The sequence below is a fragment of the Sinocyclocheilus rhinocerous genome, unplaced genomic scaffold, assembly GCF_001515625.1.
Source record: "Sinocyclocheilus rhinocerous isolate Xijiao unplaced genomic scaffold, SAMN03320098_v1.1 scaffold2584, whole genome shotgun sequence".
NCBI lineage: Eukaryota > Metazoa > Chordata > Actinopteri > Cypriniformes > Cyprinidae > Sinocyclocheilus > Sinocyclocheilus rhinocerous.
This window is the reverse complement of record NW_015652145.1, coordinates 415,184-434,409: the sequence shown is the minus strand read 5'-3', so window position 1 is coordinate 434,409 and position 19,226 is coordinate 415,184. Positions and strand designations below refer to the sequence as shown.

At 35.7% G+C, this 19,226-nt stretch overlaps 2 protein-coding genes across 2 annotated transcripts in view; one reads left to right on the top strand and one right to left on the bottom strand.

Annotated features, from left to right (window-relative positions):
* The window catches only part of LOC107713727 (ecto-NOX disulfide-thiol exchanger 1-like), a 93,658-nt gene extending 86,012 nt beyond the window's left edge, over positions 1-7,646 (bottom strand). The window contains exon 1 of the mRNA XM_016519327.1: positions 7,591-7,646. The gene's annotated coding sequence lies outside the window, so the exon portion shown is untranslated. The remainder of the gene's footprint in view (positions 1-7,590) is intronic.
* A 970-nt stretch (positions 7,647-8,616) lies between these two features.
* Positions 8,617-18,637, top strand: LOC107713702 (laccase domain-containing protein 1-like). Its single transcript, XM_016519288.1, has 6 exons — positions 8,617-8,648; positions 8,943-9,331; positions 10,565-10,743; positions 11,192-11,357; positions 17,514-17,739; positions 18,220-18,637. Exons 1-6 carry the CDS (start codon positions 8,617-8,619, stop codon positions 18,386-18,388), a joined length of 1,161 nt encoding a protein of 386 aa, XP_016374774.1. The 3' UTR covers positions 18,389-18,637.
* The last annotated feature ends 589 nt before the right edge of the window (positions 18,638-19,226 follow it).

The window sequence follows — 19,226 nt, the reverse complement described above, 5'->3', positions numbered from 1 at the left end:
AAAAATCAATTTATGACATATTAAAAAACTAATTACTTTCACCCTTAAATATTAATTAGTTGTAATTTTACATTTTGAAAATTATTTGCCACTATCCTAGGTTTTACCCATTTGTCAGTAAGAACTTTTTACTCATTTAAAACACAATCAGATTTAATATGCTCCCTTATTCTTTTATATATTTTAATATGTACACGTCAGAATAAGCATGTTGTTTGAATTTTTACATAAATATTGTGTTACACTGAATGACAATGTAACATTATTTCAACCAAAATTTGACATTTTATTCTCCAAAAAGTTATTTGAAACCTTAAAAGTAGACACTTTACTTACATTTAATGTGCTTTCTATGGACATAAAATCACTTTTGTCCATTTAATCTGATGCGGACATCTTAATGTCTTTGACCCATATATTACTGACCCAAAAATTTTGATCGTTGATTTATGCATATGTTACAAGCTGATGGTGCGCACATGTCAGTGGTCCAGCTCTTCTTATATCTCCATTGTCTCCCCTCCCCCGCCTTTCCAAGCCTTTGTCCTTGAACAGGACAGAGACAGAGGAGATAAAAGCCATCTTTGAAAGGATGGTTCGTATCTTAGGATATCAGTGCAATCATGCAGTGTCTGTCCATTGATTTGTTGAATATGTCAAATATCTAAATCATTTCAGAAAATGAGAGATTTACAGCAATCATTTGAATATCATTCTACTGGCAAATCTGTTAAAATTTAGTTTTCTAAGGGTAAATAATGAAATAAAATCAGTGTAATTCCCAAGAGACACTTGGCTTTATACAGAATGAGTCCAGGTGTGTCAGACTGAAACAATATGTTTGTGACACCATCTAACATCTGAATTGTTCACAGCTGAGTGTATCCTAATCACACCAAATGACATTGGTGGAGAATTAAATTTTAAATGTTGCTTAATTTTGTCATTATTTTCGCCATTATTGCAAATACACTGTGAATACATCAACCAGCACTATGTCCTGTGCACTTAGCATGAACTTACTTTTTCACTTTGTGTTGTAACTTCCAGATCAGCTCAAACCAGATTATTTGAATTGTGTTGCAAGCTCTAAAACCTGGAGTAAAACCAAGACCTTATGTAGAACATGGCAATGGCACAATCTGATACTCTCCGCCTGGAGAGATGCTATCTTATTCAATCTATGCATGTCCAGTGATGCAGTGCAAGGTCAGGACAGTGGCTGCCACAACACAAGCGAGGAGGACTTCGTATTGCAAATGAAGCTGGAGAAAAGAAACACATAAAAACAAACTACCAGTCCATAATCCATATAATGCTTCCTCCAGTGAAAAAGTTCATTTGGACTGTTTTTGCTTGTAAACAGTGTTTGATCTGTGCATATTTCTCTCCTGATTCAGACTAGACTACTTTTTTACTGGAGGAAGCAATATTATGAATAGAGGACTGATATTTTAGCAACGATTTAAAAATAAAAACGTTTTGATGGATTTGTTTCTTACAAACATGCAGTTTTTCGCTTCACAAGAGATTAATTGATGGACTGGAGTCTCATTCTGACGGCACCCATTCACTGCAGAGGATCCATTGGTGAGCAAGTGACGTAATGCTACATTTCTCCAAATCTGTTCTGATGAAGAAACAAACTCATCTACATCTTCTATGGCCTGAGCTTAGCTTTCTAATCCATATAACACATACAGTAACCAACTATGTTCCTAAACTAGAAGAAAATAAATATAATTCAATAAAGTCCAAGTTCTCAGTCAAAAACCTAACTTCAAACCGAACACAGTAATATAATGTTATGACAGAAAAGACCTAGCCAGCACTGATTTCACAGAACCATTTGAGCAAAAAATACAGTAAAAATACTTTTTACAGTGATACAAAAAAGTCTAAAAATCATTTTCTCAGCTGTGTAGAAGCAGAGCCATACTGAGTGTGTTTTTCCCTTTCACAGCCCTCTTGCAGTAAAGCATGCAGAATGAAAGGATTGAATAACCAAATGATAGAGACACACACAGAAAAGACCATTAACTCCCATTCCTGAAGGCTTCTGCATCACTGCCCGCTGCACTATTTGCAGGCAGAGGTTTGTGTGTGTGAATAACAATCTGTCTCTGGCCACAGGCTGGTAATGGGGAGACAGACGGTCTGTTCCTTTTCCATAGCACCCCTGTCAGTTAGAGACCTAGCAAATGCACCTCTCAAGGCAAAGTAACATAGATGAAGTCACGCAGCACTCTGTCCTGAAAAAAATTTATCCAGTGCAGCCGCCAAAAATCTTCACTTTTTAACTGACATGAAAACCCAAGGGAGATGAGGAAAGAATCATCCATTTTAAAAGCCAGACCCTGCCGTTCAGCAATCAACGAGAATAAAATAACTGTAAAGGCCATGGACAATTAACTTTAGCACTTAAAATGTGTAATTACAACCAAAGCTAGTTGAATAGAAGGCAAATACAGTCATTCGCAGTTAATTATTGTAAACAGCTCTCTTTAAAAAGAAACACATTTCCCTATTTCTGCTCATTGGAGTTTAAATAGTATAGCTGTCTATATACCTTGGTTCTTTAATGGATTTAATTCAGAATCCAGATTTTACAAGGTAAAACTAAACAAAAACGTCCTCAAAATCAAACTAAAATTTGCCATTTTGATTTCTAAAAGTTTCATCTTGGCGGTCAATAATTCACTGCACATAATTGCAAAAAGTCTTTCTACTTCAAAATTTCAAGTTTAATTCAACATGTTACTCTTGTTTCTTTGTAATTAATAGTGAAATGTACTAGCAAATTCTGAGTGAAAATTTTTTCTACACCAAATTGTGTCTCAAACCAGCAAAACAACATATCTGCGCGCCATTTTTGGGTTGCGACCCACCAGATTGACTCTCAGTGAGGGGGCTCCTCATGTCCTACACTAACCCAGCAATGTTTATTCAGAGATCTGAGAGGCAGCAAATTGCATTTCCTGCTCGCTTTATTCCATGGATCTCCATATAAATTCAATTATAACTTGATTTATTGCCAAGCCTTTCTTTGGGGCTCACAGCCCCCTCCAAAGGATAACGCCACTTATTGTGGCAGAAAAGCCATCCCAGAAAAACATCCTAACATCAAAGGAGGATTTTATAACTGCTGCTTTGAGATGCAGAGAGATACAGTGGCTTCAGATGGCGAGTGTGACCAAAGCCATTCGGACACGGCACATTGGGCCAATTACAGTCTCGTCAACAGCGGTCATGATCATGTGTTAAAATACAGGGGGTCTAGATGAGATAATTCTAATAACGGCTAGTATTGCTAAACTGAGGAGACAGCTGTAGAGGGGCCAGCCCAGGAAAAGCATGCCTTGCAGAATAGCATCAACGTCACAGTGTGCTAAATCTGTAAGGGAAAGTGTGACATAAAATATGAGAGAAGGAAGATTTAGCAGTTAGTCTTTAAATACACAATTAAAGGGATAGTTCACCCAAACATGAAAATTTGCTGAAAATATACTCACCCTCAGGCCATAGAAGATGTAGATGAGTTTGTTTGTTCATCAGAACAGATTTGGAGAAATTTAGCATTATGTCACTTGCTCATCAATGGACCTTCTGCAGTGAATGGGTGCCGTCAGAATGAGAGTCCAAACAGCTGATAAAAACATCACACTAATCCACAAGTAATCCACACAACTTCAGTGAAAAGCTGTGTGTTTGTAAGAAACAAATTCACCATTAAGACATTTATATTCAATACATTGTTTCCAGTTAAAATATAAAAACAATATCCATAATATTGTTTTCTCCAGTGAAAAAGTTGTCTTGTCTGAATCAGGAGAGAAATATGCACAGATCAAGCACCGTTTACAAGTGAAAACAGTCCAAAACAGTTCTAAACAAATATATTTGATGTGAGAGGACAACACAGGATGTACTTTTTCACTGGAGGAAGTGTTATAATGGATTATGGATTTTTGGCCAGAAGCGATGATTTAAGCTTAAAACGCCTTAATGATGTGTTTGTTTATTACAAACACACAGCTTTTCACTTCACAAGACATTAACTGATGGACTGGAGCGGTGTGGATTACTTGTGGATTATTGTGATGTTTTTATCAGCTGTTTGGACTCTCATTCTGACGGCACACATTCACTGCAGAGGATCCATTGGTGAGCAAGTGATGTAATGCTACATTTCTCCAAATCTGTTCTGATGAAGAAACAAACTCATCTACTTCTTGGATGACCTGAGGGTGAGTACATTTTCAGCAAATTTTCATTTTTGTGTGAACTATTCCTCTAAAGAGATTGCGTGTCTGCATCCAGAGTGTCTTTGTATCAACAGCAGACCTATTAAGAATATAGCAGCACAGACACCTGGTCACTCCAGTTTTATGCAACTGATCTCTACAATTTGTTTTATTTGGAGGTTCACGCAGCGCTACAAGTAACGTTTAATGAGAAAACCGCCTGTAGAAGAAATATCTGCATTTGGGCCTAATTGGACACTCTTGATCGATGGGAAAAAACAAGAGTTTTTTTTGTGCAAAAATACTGGCCAGCAGTGAGACCTTTTACTCTCACAGACGATTCAAAGATTTTAAAAACAGACTCTGTGGAAAGTATTGGACCAAACTACAATGCCAATCCAGTTACTGAGGATAATTTCATTTGAGAGGGAAGAGATTGTTATGCCATTCTTTTGTAGTATGACTGCATTTGTAAACAATATGAGTGCATGAGGGAATGTTTCCAGGACTCTCTAAAACTTTGCAATAGCTTTCAAATCTTAATTGTAGTATTGGCATAATGCTATTAAAACATTGTTTCATTTTCATGAATCTGCCATGAAGTCAATACAGATGGGAATGCTTATTTCTAATTACCATTAATTAAGTGCAGAGAAACATGTGCAACATTTTTCAAATAAGAGCAACTACATACAGAGGTGCAATATATTAATAAATAAATGTAACACCTATATTTATATTTATCTGATATTTATAGCAGAGTCTTATTCCACAACTAGTGCTAAACAGCACCTTTGAAAGAAAAGCAGCAGCAATAAAAATGCTGTGTCTATAATCAGAGGCTTTTATTTAAGAGCTTTACTTCAAACAGTCAACATCTTGCTTATAGTACACTTGTTACATCTCCATCTCCCTCTAGAGATCCATCTGAGACTTGTTTGAGATTGAACAAGACTTGGCCTTGTTTGCATTAATGGTTTGTTTGCATTAATCTGACTGCGTGTTTATATACATATACATACTATATACCTTCAGACATGAATTTCAGGCCTTGCTAAAAACAACACATTTTTTCAAATATATGCACTTATAAACAAGCAAACAAATATTTCAGTCTTCACATTATATTCACTGTAATTCACAGAACCAGATGGGGCCCAGAGTGAAATCTCTTGTGCCTGTTGCACCCCTGATTAGAAATATATTATTTATGTATCATAATAAATAGCAAGCAAAGCATTCAAAATTCCTTTTGTCTTCACAGCTCTTTAATGTAGGTCCTACTGCCAGCTCTGATTAAAGTGTGGATCTGGTTATTTTGTACTGATTTTGCTTGGCCATCCATTAAGAACTCATTTGCTATTGCTTCAGAAACAGTACTTGTTGAGGTACTTCACTGACCCTGAATGGAAAATAATGTTGTATTAAACATGCACAAAGTTCAGTGCCTCATAACAATAACAGCCCCTAAGATTTCTAGAGCACTTTTCCTTACTGTAACTAAAAGGTCAATAGGAATTTGCAGGTTTCATAATGGACTTTTGTTCATACTCTAATCGGAATGAAATCAAACCATTTCTAATTCTCCATTTCAACAAAAGACAGGCTTCTTTGTGATCTATTACATTCTGTAGTACTACAGCTGCATCGATTGCTCAGAGGAATCAATATCTTTTAAAACGGGGTAGTTTTTAGAATATATAATGAACAGTTAGTAATGTTCTCGATGGATGGGACGGATTATTCTAATGATATTCAGACTAACAGCACATTTTACAAGTATGATATTGCTTTTACACAACAGTTAAAGAAGCAAGTAATTAAGATCGAGTATCGGGTAGTTACAATTCTGACAGGAACAGACCAGTTGATTTGCATCTGCACTGTCAACAAAAATAGTTGCAAAAGAAGCCAAAATATCGAGCTTTGCGTGTAACCAATCAACGCAAAGGCTGAAAGCCGGACTGGAACAACATATGCATGCTACATACAGTACATACATACATTAAAAAATAACACAAGCTTCCATTCACGAGAGAGAATACAGACAAAATAGCTCAGAAATCATCCGTGCAATGATGAAATTTTGCCTGATGGTGGCCGAGAAATTAATTCCCCTCCATAAATTTGTGGGGTTCAAGTTTGGTGAACGAATCCGCATCGCTGACCAATAGAAGTTGTATGATGTGGCATTTATGTGGGCGGGGCTTCATAAATATTCACAATGAACGAGAACTAGTAACAAGTTCACTTTTGTTTCTCTAAACTTAATAAAGGCACTGATTAAAAATATAAAATTTGATAAAACTTAGAACTTTTTTTTTTTTTTTTGTAAAGCGCATCACACACTCTTCATATCTAGTCCCGCCCTTTTCACCAGCGGAATTTCGCTGCATGTGACCAAACAATTTCTAAAAGCAAATTCGCAACGCAGTGAGCCAATCAAATTTGAGGACAAGAACAAACGGTGCTATAAAAGAAATCATTAGCCACATATTTAGAATGTCATATGACTTTAAAAGTTGTTTGGTTTGTTTGTTTGTATAAGATTAGTGTCACAGCTAACACTTATAAACAAAACAGTGTCACAACAAAAGTTGATCATCAACGACCCTAGAAATGGAGCAGATGAGAGTGACTTGGTTTCCCGGAATATGCGCTCAGCCAGCAGGACTCTCTCCATGGTGCTGAAGCGGTTGCCCAGGTGACACGATATCAAGGGCATCGGCGTTTCTACAGAGCCGCTGAAGCATCTGGCACTCACGAAACCCCGGCGATTAATAAAGCAAACTACAGAAATGAGCCGACATTCAACACCTAACTCCTCCAAGCAGAACGTAACCAACGTATGTTGTCTTCAGCCTCTTTCAAATCATCGCAAAGCCGAGAAACTTATTGTTTGTGATCGTCTATCGCTTTTATCGTGTTATATGAACGAAAAAATGTCCTTCATGAAGTCTGTGCAGCTTTCTTTCCAGTGAACTCTGTAACCAAAACAAAACATTCGCACGTTGAACTTTCAAAACTGATAATATTCAATAAACAACAACCTATAATGATCATTCCGTCTCAACAAGTATTTCAACAACTATAGCCTGATATGAATTCAGTCTCTTGAGAAACCAAGCAATTTAGAAAAAAAAAAAAATACAGGATGTAAATAAAATGTAAATACACCGCTCGTAGATACTGTTGGTGCTTCGATAGGAGGGAACATTGTGATGGAGCTCAGCTCAGTCTGATGAAATGAGAAGAATGGGAACCAGCAGACGCTATCAGGACTGGGACGCACGCACGGAGCGAATACACACAGCAGCAACCCTGAAGAATGAAGAACGACTCTTACCGGTCTGAATCAAGCCTGCTCCGAGCCTCCGGACGATTGGGCGTAATAATCCCGCGAAATAAACGTGAACGAAGCTGAATTGCGAAACGCTGCCCGTCGTCGCTCTTCGCTGCTGCTGCTGCTGCTGCTTCTGACGGAGCAGCTGCTGCTTCCGCGCGCTGAGAGCGAGAGACCGAGGCGCGCGCGACACGGATCAGTGTGCACGAGTCCACAGCGAACTGCCTCCAACGAGCGAGCACAGTTCACGTGCAGTTTAATAAAAACTGACAAATATTAATAATAATAAGTCACGAGTCAGTTGCCTGATGTGAAGTGTGAGTCAGACTAATATGCTAACAGTGCAATGACAATATTTACTGCATGACTTATACTGAAATTATTTACACAATAATCAACCTACACTCTAAAAAATGCTGGGTTAAATACAACCCAGTGCTGGGTAAAATAGGGACAAACCCAGCAATTGTGTTGTTTTGACCCAGCGGTTGGGTTACTAACCAGAAGGTTGGGTTAAACATTTAACCCAACCGCTGGGTCAAAACAACCCAATTGCTGGGTTTGTCCCTATTTTACCCAGCACTGGGTTGTATTTAACCCAGCATTTTTTAGAGTGTAGTCACAGAATTTTATGTATTTAGTAGTTTGATGTGTAATGCAAATCCATTACATAGATATTTTTGTATATTTAGTGTTTTGGAATTTTTATTTTTTATTTTTTTTATTTAATTTAAAAAAAATTTTTTTGAATGATTGATGAAGGAAGAGTTTAACAACCAATATTTATTTTTTATTTTTTATTTATGTACTGTTCTTTGGTAAGATGCATTCGTCTTAAGATTTAGTCTTGTGACCTAAAATATTTGTGAATCTCACGCAGAATTAGATGCTGTGGTCTGCTTATTTGTGTGTTAACATTAAATGAAATTCACAAAGCTCAACATTTTAAAATGAAGACCATATGCAATGTGGGTGGTTTTTAACAGAGAGGTTATTGCATATAATATTTCAGATCAAAATCAGAGCACCATGTATGATCAGGGTAAAGGCAACATCTTCTGGTAATTGTACTCCCTCTGTTGGCCACTGGACACACGTCAGTGTTTGCTAAATGTTTTAGTTAGCCTATCAAATGATCAACTCGTCGCTATGACAGGTCATACAGTTACGAGGAAGTGACTGAGTGATGAACTTGAGAGTGAGTCAGCTTTTAGATGATACAGATGTCTTGTTTTCGTATGAACATGTTATGCAAAAAATTTATTTTCCAGTCCCCCCTAACCTCCTGAGACCCTGCATCCTCATATGAGGACATTATATTTTCGTCTATTTCTCTGAGCCTATACATGCCACAGTTTTAAGTCCTCCGTGGGGACGGACAGATTTGCTAGAAGCTCACTTCAGGAGATGTTTATCGGTTTCAGCGACTCCCCACAGGTCCTGTGCAAAAGCTCGCTTTCAGCAGCATTATACGATTTCAAACAGGCTATAGACAAAGAAGACATTAGTAACGTGAAGATCGTGACTTCGAGCCGCGGGAGAGGGTTGTTTCAGGTCTACCAGGGGCTTCTCTTCACTTCTGCGTATAATTTCGAGTACAGTATCATGTTTGACAATCTGTCCTGTGACTGCTGTCCCCCGGGTCAGTGCACAGCTGACGCTGAACGTGAGCTCAGCACGTTTCTACAGCACCTACCAGCGCTCAAAGGAGACATTGCAATTCTTAGATCTTCTTTAATTTCAGGTTGGTTCAATTCATTTATATGATCACAATATACGCAGATTTGCTGTAGTATGCACAGTTAATAATATTAATTGCATTTGCATATTTTATTAAATTAGTAATACAGAAACTTTGAATCTCAGGTCTGACATAATTTCATTCGGAATAATAAACAGACCTATACATGCAATACATTTCAAGTTTGGACATATTATTATTATTATCCTATTATTGAGCAGTTCATTAAACATTTAGTAAAACTAAGAGAATATTGAACATTTTGAGATTATGGAACTCACACTCAAGGAGGAAAACACATTCGTTTTATTCAGAGGCCCAAAAACTGGGCAAAAATGTGCAATTTGGTGCAGATGTTTTTCTATAAATGTAAGATGAAATTCTGAAAACTTGTAAATAAATGAGATTTCGATCACAGTATAATAGACTGCTTGCATATAAATATCAGTTGTCACTCTGTGTCTCTTAATAAGATGATATTTAAATGGTTAGTTTTATGATCTAAGCTCTGTAGTTTTAATTTTGGGGCCAAAACATATAATGCAATACATGATGATTGACAGATGAACAAATACATTTTCTTAAAAGCCTGATGCTCACATTTTAGCATTTTAACATGATTTTTTTTCCTCCCTTAAAAATGATGTATGGATAATCAAGTAAACCTGAGTTGCTTCAGTCTGGTATATGTTAATCTCAAAATATTTATAACAATATAAATGGTATTCTTTCGTTTACAAAAATCAGTAACGTTTTCACAGCAAAAAGACACGTGTACCACAACCTGAAAACAGACATTTTTAGAAATATACTAAAAGGCCTTTTACTTCCTACAAAGTATGAACTATCAGTCAAACAACAGAAGGCATGTAGTAGATTGCGTACAACAGGTTTTTCAGCAAAGTTTTTGATCATTTGGATAATTGAGATGCCTTAGAATTTCAAGTATCAAATGTGATCCAGTAGGCTTTATAGCGTTAATGGATCATTTGGAACAGATAGTGAATGAAATACAGGCAGTGAGCATTTAACATGCATGGGAACTCCTTCAATACTGTTTAAAAGCATCCCAGGATGCACCTGATGTAGGCAGTGTGAATGTCCAGAGTGAGCAGAGCTAGAAAAAAAAACAGAAGGAGCTCAATTATAATAGAATTGTTAAATATATAATGTTATTTCATCATTTTAATGCCATCCTGACAGTCGATCTATGTCTCTATTTCTTGTGATTCAAAGACTGCTTCGGTCATGGCTTCTCCACTCGTACCGGAGGTATATCCTACATCAGCACTCTGAGCTCACTGAACCTGTTCTGTAACCCGCGGCGTAAAGACTCCAGAGCTGTGGTGGCAGAGAACCTCCGGCGGCTCGGCCTGCAGGCTGGGTTTCACCCTCACCAGTTCAACCTCATAAAGGTACTTTAACACAAAGAAAATATGAGGAAGTCACTCTATCAGCAAGCAGCATATCATAATTCCAAACACATGCCACTGCATTTGCAAAATTTCCATTTTGAATACCGCCTCACTGACTGAACTTTCACATTAAACATTTTCTGTGCTTGTTTAGAAATTGATTATTCTCATGATCTTATCTCATGCATACATTCTTGAAATTAGTTTAGTACACAAATATAAATAGTATGTATATATAAATACATTTTAATTAAAATTATTTATTATCATTATTATTATTAACCCTGTAAAGCCTGACATAATTTTTTTTTCATATTGGAACAGTTTGTTAAACATTTAGAATTTAATTTTTTTTAAATGTGCTTAATGTATTGTATAATTTTTGATACATCAGGCATTGACTGATCTGACCAACATATTGACTGCATGTCTTTGTCACTGACGTCAGTGTAATCATGCCAGTGATGTGTGGGTGATGGGCAAACCCGCCCCCGACAGTTACGACGGAATGGTGACCAATCAGGTGGGCGTTGTCATAGCAGCACCAGGGGCCGATTGCATGCCGCTGCTCTTCACTGACCCCGTAGCAAAGGCCATTGGAGTGGCACATGCAGGTGAGTCACACATCACAATGCAAAAAATCTTAATGCTCCTACAAATAGACTAATTTCTTTAAACAAAATTTGACAGGTTTTCATTCACCCAAATAATAATGTAATTGATAGATTAGGGTTAGATCCACATAACCTTATACTGATTCACACTGTGTGAAGTGTGTATTCATATAACCTGAAATCTCAGAAGTGAACATCAATACATCTCTTAATAGGAAGTGGAGAAGGGAATTTACCCACGCATCACTCCGGTACTAAAGGAGTAATATAAACACAGTGATAAGATAAGTTTAGGCGCCAGTGTTTTATTGAGCCTAATTAGTCCTAGGTGTGTTTTGTATGCAGCTGTTAACGGATATAAAGTGCAAGAGATGTGACAGTTACAGTGCAAATATCATGATCATGGTTAATTAAAATAAAATGTATTATAAAGAAAAGTTAGCATTAATCTAATTGATATACATATACTGCGTGTTACTATATACTGCATAGTATACTGTATACTGCGTATTATATTATGGCAAGTTTATTCTGTGTGATAATATTATAGAGTGTTCTAAGTATTAAACATTGCATCAGCATTTATTAGTCAGTTTAGTGCTTTCAAATATGACAGTTTAAATTGATTAAATTAATACAAACTTAATATGTATATATTGTGACGTTAATATATAGATACTAATAAATAAATATCTTTCAATATTCTCTGAAATATTATATATTATTATGAAAATCTTGTCAAATATTACTCCCATTATTACACTTCTTTTTTCATTACATGTTGCCCCAAAAACACATTAATATGCAAATTAGATTTAGTTTATAGATACATTGTATATAATGAGAAAACCCGTTTATGGCCATTTTACACACATTTTGCAGAAAGAAAAATGGTATATCAAATCATTATGTTATAACATAGTTGAGAATCATCTTTATACAAAGTTTGGTAAAAAGAAAAAATCCTGAAAACTAAAAATGTATTGGTGATTTAAAAAATCTATTGTTTTTGCCTATGCATGTTCATTCATGTCTTTTTATTTTAAAAAAATAATAATTTGAGTCCCCTCTACCGAGAACATAGCATAACTTATGAATGAAATATAATTTTTTACATTTTTTTTTTTTACATTTTTTTTATGCTCTAAACAATGTAAAGACATGAAAAAAACTATTTTTTTCCTAAAAATCTTTTCTCGGGTCTTAAGAGGCTAAAGAATATGCCATTGTTTTTGGTGCGATACCTGATTGTGTTAAACATTTAGTCAAACTTGGCCCTAGAGGTCATTTGTGCTCTCCTCCTATTTTTGACAGCACTAATCTATTTGTTGATCAATGTCCTGTCAGCAGCTTGTCAAACAAAAAAATTAGTTCAATTCTGAACAAAACTAGGATTTTTTTTTGCCTGTTTGTGTAAGCTTTTGGAATAACAAATTTAATGATATATTATGGGCAGATTTCTGGCTTCTTCAGCGAATTAGTTTTTTTTCTATCTAATAAACTTGTTGAAGTTTCTATTACAATTATTCACAATTGCTACCCAGTTAATTATAAAGTTGCTAAATTGAATAATAGTATTTCCCCCTTGTGCTCCTTTCGTCATCAGTTTGAAGAGACAATTAATCATTTATTTTGGGACTATGTGTATTGTAAAATATTTTGGGTTGACTTTTCAAACTTTGTCAAAAGATATCCATCTTCAAACTTTTGTTTTAACCAAAAATTGTCTTTTTTGGTGACTCTTCGGATCTAGACCCTTCGCATTCTAAGTTTGTACTCAATTTATTACTTTTTCTTGCTAAATTTTATATTCACAAGTGCAAATTTTCCAAGAAAACTACTTTTTATTTTTAAGAAACATCAACTCTAAAAACTCTTTTGCATGCAAGACTCTGTTATGGTGTAAATCATTTAAGATCATCATTATTTTTTTATGTCTGTGTATTGTGTATTGTCCATTAATGTTCATATGTCTTTGTTGCATATGTTGCATAATAATAATAATAATAATAATAAAATAAAAAATTAAGAGCTTAATGAACAGCAAAAGTGGGACATCAGGTTAAGTGAGACATGTAATTTTCCAGACTGATTGGCATATCAGGAGAAAATCAAATGTAATGATCATAAATTGTCATTCTAAAAATGTTTACCTTTGTCAAGCATCAACATCTAAAGTAAGCAAGTAGTCTACATAGAAAAACCACAAATACAATCTTCTTAAGCCTCTATAGAGAATATAGCATAAAACATTTATGGTAGTCTTTCAATTATTGTCACTACACATTAGTTGTGGGGTTTAAGCCCTGTCCCACTTAACATGTTACAGTAAATAAAGTAGTAAGGTGGGACATTAAAAAAAAAGACATTTCTTATAAAAGCCTACTGTAAGGTCAGACATGAGGTTACATATTGGCCTACACTGTATGTAAATCTTAAGATAAAAATCCAGTTAATTTAGATGTTACGATTTTTAGGTTATTTTTTTCTTAGCGGAAACCTGCGAAATAACTTTTTGGGAAATGTGAAATAGCCTATATAGTAATAAAAAGCCATCTTACACAACACCTCTGTACTGAAAAAGGTATTATAGGCTATAAAGGCTTTTCAGCAAATTTAAAATAGTAAAACACTTATGAACAGTGGAATTCGAATCTTTAGTAAAACATGTATGGACAATTCAGTGTTGCTGTTTTTTTTAAGTTATTATACCTGCAATTGGCCTTAATGTATTTCAGTGTTTTTTGTTTTGTTTTTTTGTATTCACTTGTTACTCAAAAGCTACAGAAATATAATGATATTGCAATTTTAGTTTGGAGGACAGAATTCACAAAAAATATTCAAATGTAAGCATTTTTTTTTTACTATGTGTATGTAATCAGTATCCACTGCTAAAACAAGCTTTTGTGCCCATGTAACGACAAGCATTGTCCTGCTTAAATGGCATTCTATTCAAATGGTGAAATGATGCAAGAATTTCTGAGAAATACAGGAATTATAAGACAACTGCTCATTTCCTTTTTTTCCCCTGGAATCAGTAGAGTACAGTATAACAAAATAACCTCTAACAATAATAATCATGTAATTAAATACTTATGGGTCATTCATCTTACCGTCTGAGCTCTGACTATAGGGTATTGCAGATTTTGGAAATTTGTATTATTTATTTTTTTCATTTTTATTATAATGTTTATTATATATTATTATACCGATTTCTATCATTTAATCAAACTCTGAAATGCTGACAACTAATAGCACAAAACATCACAGAATTAATCTATTGATTCATATGCTTACTAGTGTTCGTGCTGTTGTTTTCCCACCAAAAATGTGGTGATGTCATTTCCTGGAAGATGACGTTAGGACCTGCAACCAGTTTAAACAAACCCCTTAAATTAAGAAAACACTCAATTTTATTGTCATTATTGAGGGTTCTCTTAACTTTTTGCAGCTGCTGGCATTTATTAGATAAAGGGATATTACAAAAGATTAACACAGAGGAAAGTAAACACAGACAACACAGGAGAAACCTATTCATGTTTTTTCTCTCCAACATTAATCATTTTGAATGAAGAAAGGAAACAGCGAAGAACCACTTGGAATATTTGCCTGTTTTCCATGTCAGAAGTGATTTCTTCATTCAAGGACATGAACATAAAGTTCAAATGAGTGAAGCGATTTTCACATATTATTGTGATATTATCATTTTAATTAATTTTTAATCCAATATTGGACATATATCGTCACCTTGGAATTATAAGATTCTATATGCCATTTTTGTCGAAATTGAGTTTTCACATATTCTTATTCTGTGACAACTTATTTACATTATGTGATGTTTTTTTGTTTTGTTTTTTTTAAGTTGTGTACATTTTGGGACTGATGTATGAAAGAGACTTGTTCCCCATTTCCCATATAACTATATGGAATGCAAAAACTCTGAAGCTCGATATCACGAAACCGCTCAGAATGCAGATAGGCTAACCTTCCAAGGTGACGATATGATGAGGACATGAAAATGTACAGCATAGCAGGAATTACCCTCATCATGACCACAAAACGCAAGGTTCATGGACAGTGTCAGTCCAGTCTCAGAACAAGACTCTTTAATGGAGAAGTTCATTATGAAATCTGATAGTCTGTTACATGTCTGCAAAACAGCCGATAGGTAAAATGAAAAAGAATCTAATTGCAGCAACCCACTGGAATTTCTGTGTCAGAGAAATGTCACGTGCAATTAATTATGTTGCATGTCTGCAGACTCTGCACCTGAAGGAGCAGCACATGCGAGGCGCTCGTCTGGCGAGGAGTTTCCACTGAGGGCGGCGCTACGCTCTTTTCAGGAAGTGCCTAGAACAGAGGAAATTTTATTTTCGTGGTAAATAAAAAAAGTTCCTCGTTTGTGACATTCATAATCAGGTGTGGAATGTTTGCAGGTCCATATAACCTCTATCGCAGATAGAGCTAAACAGTCGCTTTCTGCGTGTGATGACCCGTTAGCAATCAGAGATGGCTGCAGTAACTCTCGTGGATCTCACACACACCCGCTCTTCACAATATGACATTTGTGTGAAAAAGCGCATCGGCGAGTTCTGTGCATTGACCGGGAATGGCTCACAAGAACCGGTCTTCATCATCGCGGATCCAGAGAGCTCCGTGGGGACGGACAGATTTGCTAGAAGCTCACTTCAGGAGATGTTTATCGGTTTCAGCGACTCCCCACAGGTCCTGTGCAAAAGCTCGCTTTCAGCAGCATTATACGATTTCAAACAGGCTATAGACAAAGAAGACATTAGTAACGTGAAGATCGTGACTTCGAGCCGCGGGAGAGGGTTGTTTCAGGTCTACCAGGGGCTTCTCTTCACTTCTGCGTATAATTTCGAGTACAGTATCATGTTTGACAATCTGTCCTGTGACTGCTGTCCCCCGGGTCAGTGCACAGCTGACGCTGAACGTGAGCTCAGCACGTTTCTACAGCACCTACCAGCGCTCAAAGGAGACATTGCAATTCTTAGATCTTCTTTAATTTCAGGTTGGTTCAATTCATTTATATGATCACAATATACGCAGATTTGCTGTAGTATGCACAGTTAATAATATTAATTGCATTTGCATATTTTATTAAATTAGTAATACAGAAACTTTGAATCTCAGGTCTGACATAATTTCATTCGGAATAATAAACAGACCTATACATGCAATACATTTCAAGTTTGGACATATTATTATTATTATCCTATTATTGAGCAGTTCATTAAACATTTAGTAAAACTAAGAGAATATTGAACATTTTGAGATTATGGAACTCACACTCAAGGAGGAAAACACATTCGTTTTATTCAGAGGCCCAAAAACTGGGCAAAAATGTGCAATTTGGTGCAGATGTTTTTCTATAAATGTAAGATGAAATTCTGAAAACTTGTAAATAAATGAGATTTCGATCAAGCATTAATCTAATTGATATACATATACTGCGTGTTACTATATACTGCATAGTATACTGTATACTGCGTATTATATTATGGCAAGTTTAGTCTGTGTGATAATATTATAGAGTGTTCTAAGTATTAAACATTGCATCAGCATTTATTACTCAGTTTAGTGCTTTCAAATATGACAGTTTAAATTGATTAAATTAATACAAACTTAATATGTATATATTGTGACGTTAATATATAGATACTAATAAATAAATATCTTACTATATTATATTATGTCATTATATTTATATATTATGTCAAGTTTTGTCTGTGTGTGATGACTAGGGTGTTCCAACTGAACGCATTTTGTCAAGTGAAGTCAATTTCAACAGATATCCTGTGCTCAGGGAGTAGGGAGTAGTAAACACTGCATAGGGACCCTGTCAATCGAAACGCAGCTAAAGAGAAAATACACACTCATGAAATTCACAGACATAGAAAGCTATTTGTTTTATCTGAAATGCAGCTGGAAGTGGAGTATTCCCAGAAGGGTAAATGTAATTGAGTTATTCTCAGTGCTGCTGTCATTGCTGTGCTGTGCTTACATAACCCTTGTTTATGCCATTTCAGAGCTACAGTATGAACATTTTCTGTGTTTTTATGTAATATCTTACAGTAATATTCCCGAAATGATCTGGAAGCTGTAGCATAAATGTAATAGTTGTGTGTGTCACAGGCTGGAAGGGGACTCTCATGGGAATTGCCATGGCAACGGTGAATGCCATGGTGTCAGAGTTTGGCAGCAGGCCTGCAGACATTGTGTGTGTGATCGGGCCTTCTGTTGGGCCATGCTGCTTTACTCTGGAGCAAGATTCGGCCCGAGAGTTTCACGCCATACACCCAGACTGTGTTAGACACATCGACTCATCAAGACCTTATGTTGACATCAGACACGCAACCAGGTAAACATCAAAGGTCAACCAGCGGAAGCCTGGTTTGCCTTCAACTGTACACCAGAGACCTGTTTTATTGATCCCTCCGCCCTCTGCGCCTCTCACAGAGGTCATGTCACTCCCTGAAGTGACTCACAGTAATGAACACCTCTGAAATTAAGGTGATTTGTGTGAGGGGTAATATATATCTATTTCTGTTTTTTGCCCAGGGGACAATGGGTGCACATGTGTGCATTGCAGACTAACTCTAATGGAAGACTTCTGATTGATTTGATCTTTTAACACAATATACTCTGAAGTGTAATCTTCGCTCCTTAAAGATTTGTGAAGCACAGACACTTGATATTTTTAAATCGTACCTAAAAACCTTTTTTTTCCCCCGGGCGGGGGTTATAGGTTATGCATTTTTTTTTTGTTTTTTTTTGTTTTTTGAAAGCCTATTCTTTGAAAAGAATGTTACATTACTACCAATCGTGCTTTGTCTTTCAGAATTCTGCTGGAGAGAGGTGGGATCAAACCCGAACACATCGAGGACCTCAGGATCCCACACAAGTCTGACTCCACACTCTGCACCTCCTGCCATCCTGAACTATTCTTCTCCCATGTGAGAGATGGACTCAACTTTGGGACACAAATTGGCTTTGTGTGGATCAAATAATCCTGCATTCACCAAGCTTTGATTGAATGTGCAGAAACATTACATATGCATGTATTCATTTAGGAGATGAATCTAAATGACAGTACATAAATATATTAATATAATAAATTAATTCGTATGGAATTACACTTCCAATGAAGAAAATCATTCGGTAACTTTACAAACATCACATCACAGGAGTGAAGAAGTAGCTTCACATGCATACAAACTTGTAATTAATAGTAGGAGGTAGAACTTGTTTATTTGCTAACTTAAAAATGTCCCTGAAAGCTTACTGCTGGTTGGTGTCCTGATCAGCATTTTCAAGAGACCGTTGATTAGATTTTGTCACTCTTCAGGAGAATAATTGGTGACAGTTGTATAGACTCTTAATAAATAAATTCATGATAAATTCATGAATTATGTAATTTAATATAATTTTATATTTAAATAGTATTTATATCCTCATTTTTAATTTTGAAACTAAGGGATAGTCATACATCGCAGGACAATTTCCACATTTTACTTGTTTAAAATGTTAAAACTATAAATTATAATTGATAATTTTATGTATTGGACAAAATCTGTGATGTGTGCGGTCCAGCTGATTTATAAAAATATAAGATGAAATAAAAGTATACGTTTTTTTTTCTATGAGGACAGTAAAATGACAGGTCATGTCAACAACATACAGTATTATTGGAAGAATGAAAGTAACCTCACTGAAATACATAATTCAGGAACTGTCTGTTAATATCTGTGATCTGTGTTTTTTTAAATTCTATGTTTTTAATTACACAATCTATTTTTAATGAACTATTTTTGAGGGGTTGAAATAGACTGTGAATGTACACTAGAG